Genomic DNA, 15,374 nt, shown 5'->3' with positions numbered 1-15,374 from the left:
TTGGATCGAAAATCGTTCTGAAGCACACAAGAAAGATACACGTGTGGCCTGGCTACACCCGTTTCGCCATTTCCAAAGTACTAATCGACCGATCCATCTCTCTTCGCAGAAAGCAGATCTGGCGGTCGGCTCGATGACCATCAATTATGCTCGCGAGAGCGTGATCGACTTCACGAAGCCGTTCATGAACCTCGGCATTTCGATCCTTTTCAAGGTAAGACACAGAAATTAAGGAATCCCGGAGATTTCCTCATCCTCGCGTAGAACAGTTAACCTGGTCGTCGCACAGTGTGACGAACAGAGTTGGGCATTATTTAGATAAAAAATTATTTAAATAACGATTCGAATAAAAGATACTTTATCTTTATTCGTTATTCGAAGGTTCGAATAAAAAAAGTATCTTTATTCGACGAGTATCGGATAAATAATTTTATTCGACGAGAATTTATCCGACGAATAAAGATAATTTTTTTATTCGAACCTTCGAATAACGAATAAAAATTTGTTTATCTTTTATTCGTTATTCGAAATTTTTATTGAGATAAATATTTTGCCCAACTCTGGTGACGAATGGCCTTTTCAGCTGGACAAAATTCTAAATCGCCTATTTTTCTATATTTATCGATTAATATGTTTACAGTTGCATAAAATATGAATAATTATTAATTTTTTACAACATTTAGTTGGTTTTTGTTAATTAAACAATACATGTTAAATGATTTATAATTAAATATAAAATACAACAAAGTTAGTAATGGATCTATGTAACACAAAATGATTTAACAAGTAGTAGATGTTGTCAAAGAAGACGTCATTTTTAAGTATGGACAAAAAGAATGTAATTTTGGAAAATTATTGTAAATGTTACTTTTTGGAGATTCAGACATTCTAACGGGAAAGAATTATTCTTTGGTTTAGTATAAGGTTTAAATTTATAAATAACAATTCTACTTCATATTATTGTTCAGTATTTTAATAAAAATATAATAACATGAAAATATAAATAAAACAAAAGAAATAACACAGATCAAAATCAAAGTCTTACATAGAAACGTTCGGTTGCTAAAAACAAATAACTTATATACTAATAACTAAAACTAATAACTTATAAACAAATGTAAATAGAATATATCTAAACGTATTTGTGTTACGACAAATGTTTGGGTTTACGACTGAAGAAACGAATTTTCATACGAAGAAAGTTCAGAGGAAAACTCGGGGATCTTATCATTGTTTATTCCTTCAATATACAATGAATGAGACTAAACAAACCGCTAACAATAAGTGGCAACGGATCCACAATTAATGTAATATTATTCGATTTTTGGCACTCTAGGGAGTGCGGCACATGCCAAAATTTCTTACAAAAATCTAAAGTTGGTTACCAATGTACATGCGATGGTAACTACTCACAAAAAAAATGAAATTTAATATAATTTATGTTTCCATATTAGTGAGAAAGTACTATTGCCATTGCGTTTCTTTTTTCGGTGATATCCCCTGTAAGCCTATTCCACTATGTCACATGATAATTTCGGAAAAGAAATGTCGAAAATAAATTTGAAAAATAAATTCGGAAGATAAATTTCGGGGCGCGAAATTTTTGAGAACAGGATGTCTCGATTCTTCAAATGTCTAGAAGAATTTGGCTCCTCTTCCTTTCATGATATTCCATCATGATAATTTTGAGAAAATAAATTTGAAACATGTAACAGCATTTACGGATTTACCCAGCAAGTCTGAAGTTTAAACATACGCGAAAATGTTTTTCCATATCTGAATAAAATATTGGCGATGAAATTAAAAGCTATTTTCCAAATTTATTTTTCACATTTACTTTCTGAAATTACCATGCGACATAGTGAAATATGCTTATAGAGGACACCACTGACAAACAGAAAGACTCATTGACAATAGTACCTCCTCGGTAATGTGTAACATATTGATTCTTCGAACAGAAGCCATTCCTTACTCTAATCCAGTCGGAAATCATTTAATATATGTAGGTCCAAAATGATTTAACCTTCGACCGGCGGAATTTGGGTCCACTTTGACCCAGAGTTACAAACGTTTCACCTGAATTCTAATCTTCTCGTAGACAATTCGTATCGCTTTTGTATCAGGTCCTGTAAGAAAAAGAAATATATAAAATAAAATTGGTGAAGATTTCAATGTGAACATCCGTCCCGCGGGAGTTAATACTAGATTCACAGAGTACCAAAAGTATTTTGCTTATTACTATCCCCTGCGAAAATGTCATACGAAATTATTAGTTATCGTAGTCTCCGTAGCAACCAGAGAAATCTCCGATTTCCAAACGAATTTTTGTCCTCTAATCGTTCGAGAATTTTCGGAAAATTTTCTTTCGGCGTGTACCCAGCGTATCAGATAGATTTTAATTTTCCCAGCGAGGATTTCACCGAGTTACCCCAGTCCCTTTTCTTCGTTTGACTATAAACTCAAACTTCCTGGGTGGCGTTCTAAAGATGACGGTTCCTACAATTCCCTTTACGAGGATCCACTGTCCGCCAGAGGCTTTCGAGTTTTTATTTAATTTAAAAACTCGGTACCTATGGCTGAATTCCAATTTCATCATGCTGGTCGTCGTAAGTTTCCTTACGAGAGAATTCGCTGATCCAAGACTCCGGCACTTTTTAGTTAATTCCAGTGGAACTCACAGTTAAGCTTTCTCGAAGTTTATGAACTCCCTCTCCCTTCAATTCGAACACTGAATTTTCTGTGGTAAATTGAAATCTCGCATAAACGAGCAAAATAAATAATCATTGGTCCGTGCCATGTGCAATGTAACTCGGTGTACAATTGGGTCATTCCATGACAAATCGATCACTTTTTCACCTCACCATCGGCGATTTTGTTCTAGTCGAAACATGTTGTAGTCCATGTGAAATTAGGGGGCATTTAAGTCCTCATTTTGCCGGTTTAGAATTCGTTTAAAAATTACAGGCGTTCGAAGTTTGCAATTTTTGCCTATTTTGGCGAGAATGGGCTTCACTTACGAATTTTTATCTCAGGAACGAGCTAAATGTCTATTCGAGCACAATTTTTTTTCTATTTTATTCAGAAAGGATTGGGCTGTTGTAAAATAACTTTTGTCAACCTGGATAATTAACCCTTTGCACTCGAAGCTATTTTACTCCAAAACGAAACATTTCTTCCGACCTAGAATATTTCCCTTGTATATATATTTTTCTCGTGTTATACATACGAAAATGGTGCAATTTACTCGTACAGTACTGAAAAGTTTAGTAATTTATTAAATATAAACAAATTTAATAATGTAAAACATATTTTTAATAATAATATAGGAATCGCCATTCGAGTGCTAAGGGTTAATAGACTATCTTAAACATATATAGGGTGTTCGCGATAATTTGTACCAGCGTTTTTCTCGTAAAAGGTAAATATTGGAAAAAAAACCGAAGAGACACTAGTTTACTTTGTTTCTTATTTTTATTACACTCGTAAAAAATATTTAACATATCCACTTTTTCCTGCGTAGTATAACAATACATAATGATAACGTATGGTTTGGCTGGTTCGGAAACTAAAGGAATAAGCTTGTCTTTTAAAAACATAAACATTCACACAGTCAGCGAAAGTCACATTGAACACGAGATGTAGTCTTATCACTACAACATACTAATAAATACAATATTACGAAATGTTAAACCTATTTCTCTTATTTCTGTCCTTGCATGATCCTGAAGACCATAACATACTACATGGTTGAACTCGTCTCAATGTTCGTTTTCATATGACGTAAACAAATATGTAGCATCCCATTTAAAAAATAAAGATCACCTTTGTTTCTAGAAAAATATTAGAAATACAAAAAATTGAGAAATCAACTACCTCCTCTTTGGTTTTTTTTTTTCTAATGTTTACCTTTTACGAAAAAAACTCTGGTACAAATTATCGCGAACAGCCCGTATATCCGGCAAACATAAAAAAGATTATAACTTTTCTGACCGGGTAGCTGTACAATATAAAAACAAAAAGAATTTCATTAATTTAACTCATCATTTTAACGATTTCGCTGTTCCTGTTGTACAGCAGTTTTTTACAACAGCTCATGGTAAGGGACCATGTGACGGTATTGGAGAAGGTATTAAAAGACTTGCAATGCGCACTAGCTTGCAAATACCGTTGGAAAATCAAAATCTCACCCCTAAAGATTTATTTGAATGGGCAGAAGCATCTTTCTCAAACATAACATTTAATTACGTGACCCAAAATGAATACTATAAACATGCTGATTGTTTACAAACTCGCTTTGCAATAGCATTACCAGTTACAGACACCAGAAGCTCTCATAGCTTCACGCCATCATTAAATAAAGAAGTACTATGTAAAACTTGCTCGTCCTATAACGATCGCTCTGTTTTTAGTGTAATGAAATATGTGGTTTTCATTATATTTTTACCCACAATCTGATGTTAATTCTGATCCTCCTTATCCCTTCCTGATGAAAGAATACCACCACTTTCTCGCGGTTTCCATCGAGCAATGACACCTTTTTTGTAGAACATATTCAATCAGTATAGCCATTAACATCTACAAATGAAGTTGTGATTGAAAAGGTGTCGTTGGCCAGGAGCGGTTATAATATAGCTCTCGAGGTATAAATAGGGTCATTTAGTCGTATACGAGGTCTGCTGATATTGCTTTGAGACCATTGGTATTGACAACCGAACATAATAGCGGAGCGCGCGACTCGCCTACCTGAAACGGGGGTACATCGCGTCCTTTCCCAGCCCATTGTGACGTCAATTATCAAGTCTCCATCTATTTGGAGGGCTCATTTGAATGCGAAAACATCAAGGAATCTGATCATATTTTTATCAAAATTTGAAAAACCTTGGCCCCTCATCGAAAAAAAAAACGCAAAAATAGAATTCGTTTACGTTATTCGACATTACAATGTCAATTATCCAGGTTCACAAAAATTATTTTACGATAACCAATCCTTTCTGAACGAAAAAAAATTTAGCTCGATCAGACAAATAGTTCCTGAGAGAAAAATTTGCAAGTGGAGCTCATTTTCGCCGAAATGGGCAAAAATTTCAAACTTCGAAGACCTTTAATTTAAACCCCCCCCCCCCCCTCACTTAGACTTAAACCACCCAGCCCAATATCACATGAAATACAATATATTTCAATTAGGACAAAATCGCCGATGGTGAGGTCAAAAAGTGATCGGTTTGACATGGAATGACCTGAATATTATTTCCGACTTATTAAGATGATTGGAGAGAGAAAGAAAGCTTCAGTAGACTATGATTAAGAAGAGAAAGGACTCTCTCGAAGATCTTGCTCACACTCCACAGAAAACTTAAGCTTATCTACACTATTCATGAATAATAATATTTCGAGCTCTCGCATTAACACTAACCTCAAAGCTGTCTTTTGGAATTGCAGAGGCATTTCTAATTGCAATATAGAACTCCAAAAATATTTAGAGGATGTTGACATATTTATTGGCGTAGAAGCTATCAAAAAATTCGATCTTTTTCATACATTCATTTCTTTAGTCTCACTGTTTACATCCTTAGTGTTATTATTGTATTCGAAAACGTTCATTATATTGTCTCAATCCTAGTTTATAAGCCACCTACGTAAAGTTAGCATGCACAGCCATGTGCATGCTGCTAATAATCCCATGTGGGATTTTATAGCTTAATAAAAAAAAAAGAAGAGAAAGGAGCTTCTATACGAGGCTACTTTTTCTTTCAAAATCTTTCCTTCGCCCTACATTCTCAAAAATCAGTTTCCTCAACATCTTCAGATTCTCTTCAATTTCAAAAGATTCAATTCCATTTTTCCCACTATTGTTCAAGCGACACTATTCTTTCCGATCCAACGAAAATACAAATTTAATTTCCGGGATGTCCTAGGAAATAAATTGATCGCGCTGATCTAGGACAATCGAATAATATTAAGTCTCCGATAGTTTCGCGCGAAGTGTTCCATTTATTTCGCGACGTTCGTTTAGAAAGATCGTGCGGATCGACAAGAGAATGTTGTCTCGGGAGTAACCATTCTCGCGAAGAATAATAGCGAGCGGGGCTATAATGAGGACACGATTGAAAGGAGTAGACAAACGGCCGCGTGTTGGATCCTAAATAAAATTTTGCAGACGGTCGTGCTTCGCGGAGTTTCAGGTTCGTTTCCACGTTTCGCCTTCTATTTGCGCCGGGTATCGATAGAAAACTCAATCGGGCGTTTCGCTCGGCCAAATTTACGAGACGACTGTGCCAGTTCCACTTTTCCGCCGTTTCTCTTCTCGTTTCACAATTTTCTGCGTCCCGTTCCTTCTGTTTTCTCGAGGAACAAGCGATATAGAGATAAAAATCGTTCTCGGTTTCGTCATCGACACGCAAAAAAAATAAAAAACAACGACTACAGTCGCGGAAGAATTTCTTGTTCGGTCGCACGAGCTTGCCAAAAGTGGGGGAATTAATCCTTGAGTGGTGCAGTGTTCAGATTATGGAGTATCCTACTAGGTCCTTTCTAAAATTCTCTATTCTTCCGCCAAGTGTCCTCCAAATTTTATTTTTATTCATTATTGAGCTTAGTACAGTGAGTCCGCGTTTTATGTCAGCTGCACAAGTCTTGACGTCCCTTAGAAGCCAAGACTCCGTGGATTCGCGATAAGGTAGAGTGACCACGTTACCGACAAAAATAGGCGAAAAATGGTTTCACGTGCCTCGACTTTTCGTCCTTATGTGAGAATATTTTTCGCTGGGAAAGGGCTCATTCGAAAGGGGAAGGTTCAATCTAGTTATGAGCTGACGAGATTATGCAGATATTTGGTAATATAAGCGTTAGAAGTAGGCCAAAAATTGACGATGTGCATGCCGTGGAATCTCACGGGGTAGACCCCGCTGTAGTGGGTATAGTTCCGCGACATTTAACGTAGAAGCCTCGCCGACCTATATCCTGGGTTCACTGTATTTTTATTATGGACTTCGCCCGAAGCATTGATTAATTGTTTGGGCAGTTAGGTCTGCCTTTCTGCGCAATTTTTAATGATTGGTCACATTGTACGTTTGTTTCATTATTTGTTCACTAAGATCTACGACGCGTCCATTCGCGAAATAAGTCAGGTCTTCATATACAGGGTGGCCCACATAACTCTGAACAGCTCAATATCTCGAAAACTATGCCATCGATTTTAAAGTTCTTAGTCTTAAATTGCATGGAACTGGAGGGCCTTTCTGACTACATAAACGTGAAGTGGCCTCCCTTCCCCTTTAACGAGGGAGGGGAGGTACCTTTGTAATTTTAAATGGAACCCCCTATAAAATGTTACATATTTAGATTCTACCTGAAAAAAACGAGTCAATTTTGTCTGAAACATTTTTTTGTCAGATACTTCCATGATGAGATATAACAGTTTGAAGTTTCGAGTTGTAGGTACTCGAAGCGCTCGGAAATAGCGTTATGGAATTATACGCGTAGAGTCCTTTGCTTATTCGTGAAGAAATAAAATGTACTTTAAATTAAATGTTCAAAATGTCCACCACGGGCATGTAAACATTTATTTACTCGAAACATCAAAGTTGTTCTAACATTTTTTAACATTTCGGGAGTCACTGAAGCGCAAGCGTCACGTATTCTTTGTTTCATATCCTCTTTTGTCGTCGGTGGTTCAAACATAACTTTGTCCTTTACATATCCCCATAAGAAAAAATCTAATGGTGTTACATCGGGGGATCGAGGAGGCCATTGACGAGGTCCCCCACGACCTATCCATTTGTTCCCAAATTTTTCGTTCAAAAATTGCCTGGTGATGATTGCAAAATGTGGAGGAGCGTCGTCTTGTTGGAACCACATTTCTCTTCTAACGTGCAGTGGCACATCTTCCAAAAGCGCAGGCAAATGATTTTTTAAGAAATCACAATAACTTGCAGATGTTACAGTTTCTTGAAAAAAATAAGGTCCAATCACAAAACCTCCTATTAGGCCACACCAAACATTTAAAGACCATCGATGTTGAAAGGGAACACATCGCATCCAATTTGGGTTTTCCACGGCCCAATAATGCAGATTATGTCTATTTACATGCCCTGAATTCATAAAAGTGGCCTCATCGGAAAAAAGTATTTTGCACAAAAAGTCATTTTCCACAACACCCTGCAGCCACTCACAAAATCTTACGCGGTGATCGTAATCTGCTATCGAAAGCTCTTGTGATAAAACCATGTGATATGGATGATACTTTTGCCGTTTCAAAATTCGTTGAATTGATGAACGACTAATATGTGATGTTTGTGCAAGTGTACGTTGACTAATATGAGGATTTAATGTAATTGCAGCAAGAATACTGGCACTATTATTTTCATTAGTGACAGCTTTACTAAGCCGCTTTTCTAAATTATGAAATGTTGCATGACATTTTTTGATCCCATAACGTTCAAAAAACATCACTGCTGCACGCCGACAATTTTTTTGGCATTCACCTAACGTTAATAACATATTCACTTCTGTGTCAAAAGTAGCCATAATCACAATGTTACTGCTTGAATAACAGCTCTAAACTGAAAACGTTTTCATAGATAAGTGAGTCAAACTCAAGAATTGTAAATATTATTGTTTGTGTTTCTTCATGAATAAGCAAAGGACTCAAGCGCGTATAATTCCATAACGCTATTTCCGAGCGCTTCAAGTACCTACAACTCGAAACTTCAAACTGTTATATCTCATCATGGAAGTATCTGACAAAAAAATGTTTCAGACAAAATTGACTCGTTTTTTCAGGTAGAATCTAAATATGTAACATTTTATAGGGGGTTCCATTTAAAATTACAAAGGTACCTCCCCTCCCCCGTTAAAGGGGAAGGGAGGCCACTTCACGTTTATGTAGTCAGAAAGGCCCTTCAGTTCCATGCAATTTAAGACTAAGAACTTTAAAATCGATGGCATAGTTTTTTCGAGATATTGAGCTGTTCAGAGTTATGTGGGCCACCCTGAATTTAATCTTTGGTGAATATACCACGTTGACGCGATCATTTCGATTTCGCGATACCGTGCCGACATAATGGCACAGTTTTACGCACGATGAAACAGCAATTAAGCTCGTCCCGTTTTCACAATGCGATAATTACTAATTCGCTCGGGATTTATTTCAATCTCGTGGCTCTCCGCAGTGTCCCATCTCCTCTCCATTCCTGCGAAATTAATTAATAGTTCGTTAGTAACACGCTGAAAACAATAACGTCAAAATGAAGCTGCCGTCTATCGTTTGGAAGCTATTTCGCTCGCTATTTATTAGCTTGCGCGGATACATACGTTTTCTATCTTAAACGTAAGCTAGAAAATGAAATTATTTCCCTTGAACTGCAGATATTACAACATTGCATTATGCGTTCAACAGGAAAACAAAAAGAGAAGAAAACCAGCAAGAATGCGGTAAAAAGTTACCAGATGTGACACAAAGTTTAGGAAACTCCTATAAAACTTAATCTCAAGGGCCATTAACCTCGATTAATATTTTTATTTCGTTGCATTTTTGCATGCACTAACCGCGAGAAAAATTGCAACAACGTAATACACGGGATGAAAACTTTATGAATATTTTAAAAAACTGTGCAGTACCAGTCTCGAACAATGTATTGTTTTTAGGTCGAAGATTCTTTAAGAATCTCAGACTTTTCCGCATTTTATTGCAAATACTGGAGTCTAATGTGCATGTAAATTGCATTCCGAGGTCACTGAGAAGAATTCGAACGCAAAGGACGAGTGCGGATGATTGTCCGAGAGTTTGAAACGAATCTCGCGAACGAGAATCTTCGCAATATCCGGCCCCTGTGCAGAGTGCCAACCAGCGAACTCTCTAATTAGTGTAATGCTCCCGCTTAATTGCAATCAGTGTCGCCACTGTCTTCGCTCCAAATATCCTTTAATTATTCGATATCGTAATTGATCGTCCGGCGGGATGCGGCACACCTGTCGCGTCCCTATCAAAGCACTGAGACATTACAGTCTGTTACACGGACTCATCACTATGCCACTGAAAACGTTTATGAAACGACCAAGAACCTGCCTCGAGTCCGCCATATTGCTCTCACAAAATGTTTATCGGAATTCTTTGGCAAAGAAAAGTGTAACGTACACTCTCGCGTTTATTTGTCTGCATTTTTCATAAACTGGGCGAAAGAAAAACACCATTTTGAGGATCAAAATTTCACTTAGATCGTGTATCATTTTCTTTATTTTTTTTTACCTTTCACCGAGATTGTCTTAGCTAGATCGAAAGTAAAACGACACCAGCGTATCGACAGGGCAACATCCATTTTTAAGGCACAACTCTTGCGTTTTTAATTATGTCCTTATGAAACTTTCACCGACACCTTCCTCACTCTTCTCTGATTAAAATGACACCCAACACGATGCAATTCGGACCGTATTTGCCCGTGTAATCCACGATAAAGTAGAACCTCGCTTATCCGAACTCGTCAAAGGGACTTGAAACTACAGTGTTTACTCTATACACGTCCCAAATTCCTAGCCGATAAAAGTCCCAGAACTATCACCACTGTTGCGAATAGCATCTCCTGGCCGATCTATGTCCCTGGCTAGACCCGTGTATTGGACATATATCGAGTAAACACCGTATTTTGTTGATAGAACAATTATACTAGCTACAGAACTAGATTTTTGTACCGATTCATGCAATGAATCGCGAGATTACCAAGAATATTTACTCGCGAAACACGTAAATAAAATATTTATATGAAACGTGTATCGATTGAACGACGACGAAGGCGTATACAAACCATTTATATTTTCTTTGTAATCCTGGAAGAACAGTTGGATACCTATCTCGAATTTCTACTGGTTTTCCCATAGTGAATGTAATTTTGTTTCCCGACCGTGTACATAAGTTAATGATGCATCCCAGGAACGAGAAAAAAGTGCCCGATTAAAGGAACGCGAATAACTTTCGTTCAATTGCTCCCCGAGATCATAACTTCCGGCAACAACGGCGAAGCGTAACGAAAAATAGAAGCTACCTCGTAAATCCCGCTTGGTAGACAGAAGAGATTACGTGCCGGCGAAATTTCGGTATCAAGCCACGTTGTGGATCAAATACATCGCGAAATTTACGACAAGCGCGTAAATGAGGCAGCGCGGTAATGCATTTCCCGCGAAAAACGACGTAAATAATGCATATTATCCGTGTGGTTGTTCGTCAGTCACAGATTCTCATAATCTCGATCGTTTCGCTGTTATTCCACCGCTCGTGCTCCATCCGGTGACTCTGTTTTCGCTGTTGCGGGAGCTGACATACAGGGTGTTCGCGGTATTACCAGTCAGCGTTTTTCTTGTAAATAGTAAATATTAGAAAAATATGAATGCGGAAAAACCGTAGTACCGTTTTTTATACGCAACACAATGGCGTATGTAATTTTTTTTTTTGCGTTTATACTATTTGGTCAGATACGAAGGTGACCTTCAATTTTTTAAATGGAATGCTGTATATTTTGGAAAACACATGAAAGCGTGTGTCTAGACGAATTCGTCCGTAGACTGCCCAGTGACCTCCAAGGTCATGCAAGGTCAGAAATGGAAGAAACGTTTTGAATATTTCATACCAATGTGTTTACAAGTATTCCTCATTCATACGAATCAGATGATGGTGTCATTCATATTCAGAGTGTTCTCGAGAAATGATTGATTATTTTTCATTTCTCGAGAAATGAGAAATAAGACTGTATTTCTCGAGAATTCTCGAGAATTTTTAATAAAATAAAAAAATATTGGGAAACTTTTACCAAACTTTTATAAAGTGAAACTATACTTCTTAATAATAGTTAAAACTATACTTCTTAAGAAGTATAATGTGTCTAATGTAGAATCAGAAAATCTACTTCTTTTTTTTTTTGTAACAAAATCTGTAGTCGTAGAAAAATTTCTTTCATTTTGTGTGGATGTTGGCTTTATCGTATACAGAACATCCAAAAGTTGCTGAAGATTGTCCTTTTTTCAGTGGACTCAAAAATTTGGAATTCCTTTGTTAGAGTTCGGAATTTATTTTCTTCTGCCGCTAAACTCTTGACACTAAATTCTTGAAGGCTACCTGCAATTTCTAATTCTAACTGTTCTTCCAGTGATAGTTCCTCATTCTGAGAATCTGAAACTTTTTCACTATTTTCATAAGAATCATTGTTATATTTTCCAAAAAGTCTGCTTAGAATTTGTTTTGCCATTTTATACATATCTGCCTTGGATGTTAAATAAAAAAAATTGTATCTTCTGAATCTTTTTGCAGAGATTCTGGATTATGCAGATATTTTATAAGGGATACAACAATCTTCTCTTCTTTTAGATATTTCTTCTTTAATAACAAGAAACTCATTACTCAATTCAGTATTCAATTTTTCTAAAACTGAATTGCTTAGAATTTGTTTTGCCATTTTATACATATCTGCCTTGGTTGTTAAATAAAAAAAATTGTATCTTCTGAATCTTTTTGCAGAGATTCTGGATTATGCAGATATTTATTCCTACATTAGAGGAAGTTAGCAAAAATGTAATAGAGCCGAAATGTGCATTCACGCACAAGGGAGTCGCATTGAACATTTACTGTAGCCTCACCAATAAAGAATACTTGTAAACACATTGGTATGAAATATTCAAAATGTTTCTTCCATTTCTGACCCTGCATGACCTTGGAGGTCACTGTGCAGTCTACGGATGAATTCGTCCAGACACACGCTTTCATGTGATATACAAAAATATACAGCATTCCATTTAAAAAATTGAAGGTCACCTTCGTATCTAACAAAATAGTATAAACACAACAAAATTACATACGCCATTGTGTTGCGTATAAAAAACGGTACTACGGTCTTTCCGCTTTCATATTTTTCTAATATTTACTATTTACAAGAAAAACGCTGGCTAGTAATAGCGTGAACACCCTGTATATTGTTACTACACTGTTTACGGGCTCTGAAAAATACAATAACAGGAGAACATTACAAATATGGAATTCCGTCTAATTGAAAATAATTGAGAAGCTACCGTGCTGCGTGACACAGTGTTCTCAAAATGATGATTAATAGACTGCCGGTTTTATGCATTTATGACAGAAACAGTAAAATGGACTTACTGTTTCGCAGTGTTCGACTCCGATGAATTCCATCTTGTCAGGTCGGTATTTTAATTAACACGTAAAGTGATTCGCAGGATCTGAAATTCCAGGTGCCGACCAGCCACCCGGCCCGTCTCTTCTCGTTCATGAACCCGCTGGCAATCGAGATTTGGCTGTACGTTTTGGCAGCGTACGTTCTTGTCTCGGTAACGATGTTCGTGGTAGCGCGATTCAGCCCGTACGAATGGAACAATCCGCATCCTTGTCACGTTGGCTCCGAGGTTGTCGAGAACCAGTTCTCACTGGCCAACAGCTTCTGGTTCACCATTGGCACCCTGATGCAGCAGGGCAGCGACCTCAACCCTAAGGTAATTAATCGGCTCCCGCAAATTAGACGCTTTCGCGCGGCCCGTCTAATAAACGTTCAAAGTACACGCGTGTCGGCACCGTTAAGGGGGCCGGCATGGTTTGAAATCCATATACGTATGCAAGGGTCAAAATCCAGACAAACTGCCGCTTCAATATTGCAATGAGCAGTTTAGAAGTGGTCAATTGTGTTTCCTAAAAGTCCAATCTACGTCTGTATGGAGCCCAAATTGCGAATTTCTACCTCATCGTGGAGTAATTTATAATATTCGGCAGAAAATTCGAATTCTGAAGCAAGTATGACGTCACAAGATGGCTGCCACTGAAAGATTCTCTTAATTTCGAGAGATTTAGTGTTCGTATCGAAAAAAAGGCTCTATACAGACGTAGCAAAGACATGTACAAACACGGTGGTATGCATTTTTAATTGATTACTTACTTATTTAAGACGTAAAATGTCTAGAAAAAAGGCACAGGATAACATAGCGTGACAGTCAAGGCCAAATGCCTGCCGGCCCCCTTAACGGACAGCACTTTTAAACCTGGCTCGGCTGATTTGTCGATCACTTTCCTTTTTAAGAAAGTCAATGCCAGACTGCGGACCTTTACGCGAAATACAAACTTTTCTGCGTCAGTTACAACAAAAGAGAGTTACATCGTAATTCACGATAAGGTAGAGTGACCACGTTACCGACAAAAATAGGCGAAAAATGGTTTCACGTGCCTCAACTTTTCGTCCTTATGTGAGAATATTTTTCGCTGTGAAAGGGCTCATTCGAAAGAGAAAGGTTCAATCTAGTTATGAGCTGACGAGATTATGCAGATATTTGGTAATATAAGCGTTATAAAAATTGACGATATGCATACGGTGGAATCCAAGCATTTTTATGCCATTGGATGACTTTTCTGGATGAAATCGAGAGTAACGCGCGCTAGAAAATATCTGCAGCTACCAATTGAGCTATATTTTGTCTTGATTCTCTGCGGAATAAAGCCAAAAGCTTGAAGCACGTTTCTGGCGTCAGAATTCATGATGTCGACAATGCAGAGCAAAAAATGTGACTAGTTCAGTCACAGAACTTAAGACCTGCTGACTCTGAAAAAGTCACGTGACTACCCTTGGCCTTGTAAGAATTCTAACAGTATACCGGTAACATTAAATTCTCCTGTTTTGTGTTTGACTTACCCATTTTTGTCATAAAAGCATGAAATCCGCCATCTAGTCTAGAAAGTTCATTTATTGTAGTAAACAAGAGAGATAAAGGAGAGAGTGGCAGTACTTCACTCGAAAGTCGCCCTCGACTATTTCCATTTCTCATCCACTTTAACTTTTCTAATTCCTTTTGTTTGTAAACATTTTTGCATACGGCGTCAGAAACATGCACCATACTTGAACATCTTCTCTACAGTAATATCTTGATACATATGAATCATTCGGGACCGAAAAGTCAGCATCGAACACAAAAGTTATTATAACTTTGTTATTTCTAATCATTTTTCAATGAAACATTTACGAACACATTCCCGACACTTTCCCGGTTAAAATAATACCCAACACGACACAAGTAGGATCGCATATACTCGTTTAATCCACGAGACAATGACACCTCGCTTATCCGAACTCTCATGTGATCCCTTTATGTTTTCCCTATACTCGGGCCATTGTTCCAAACAACAAAGGGACTAATTAATATTCTTAAAGCAATGCTTTTTACATGAAAGATTATTCGATTGTTTAAACTTTGATTGCTATAGAGTAATCACTGATATGTCAAACGCGTTCATTGGTATCCCAAAGAATCAATCAAACTTACAAGGGAACATATTCAGATGCGAAAATCCGATTTTGATGAAACTTATGGGAGCTTCTAGTTCTTTGAAAAATATT

The 15,374-nt window shown here is 37.2% G+C and overlaps 1 protein-coding gene across 2 annotated transcripts in view; it reads left to right on the top strand.

Annotated features, from left to right (window-relative positions):
- The window catches only part of LOC143360897 (glutamate receptor ionotropic, kainate 2), a 310,952-nt gene that overhangs the window by 284,811 nt on the left and 10,767 nt on the right, over window positions 1-15,374 (top strand). Inside the window, exons 12-13 of one of the 2 annotated variants that reach the window (XM_076800075.1) lie at window positions 110-214; window positions 13,231-13,488. In XM_076800075.1, the coding sequence (XP_076656190.1) occupies window positions 110-214; window positions 13,231-13,488 (363 nt within the window). Of the gene's footprint in view, window positions 1-109; window positions 215-13,215; window positions 13,489-15,374 lie in introns of both variants that reach the window. The other variant, XM_076800074.1, reaches the window with a different exon arrangement.

Source organism: Halictus rubicundus, chromosome 14 (assembly GCF_050948215.1).
Source record: "Halictus rubicundus isolate RS-2024b chromosome 14, iyHalRubi1_principal, whole genome shotgun sequence".
Classification (NCBI taxonomy): domain Eukaryota; kingdom Metazoa; phylum Arthropoda; class Insecta; order Hymenoptera; family Halictidae; genus Halictus; species Halictus rubicundus.
The sequence above is the reverse complement of the archived record's forward strand: the minus strand, read 5'-3'. Positions and strand labels throughout refer to the sequence as shown.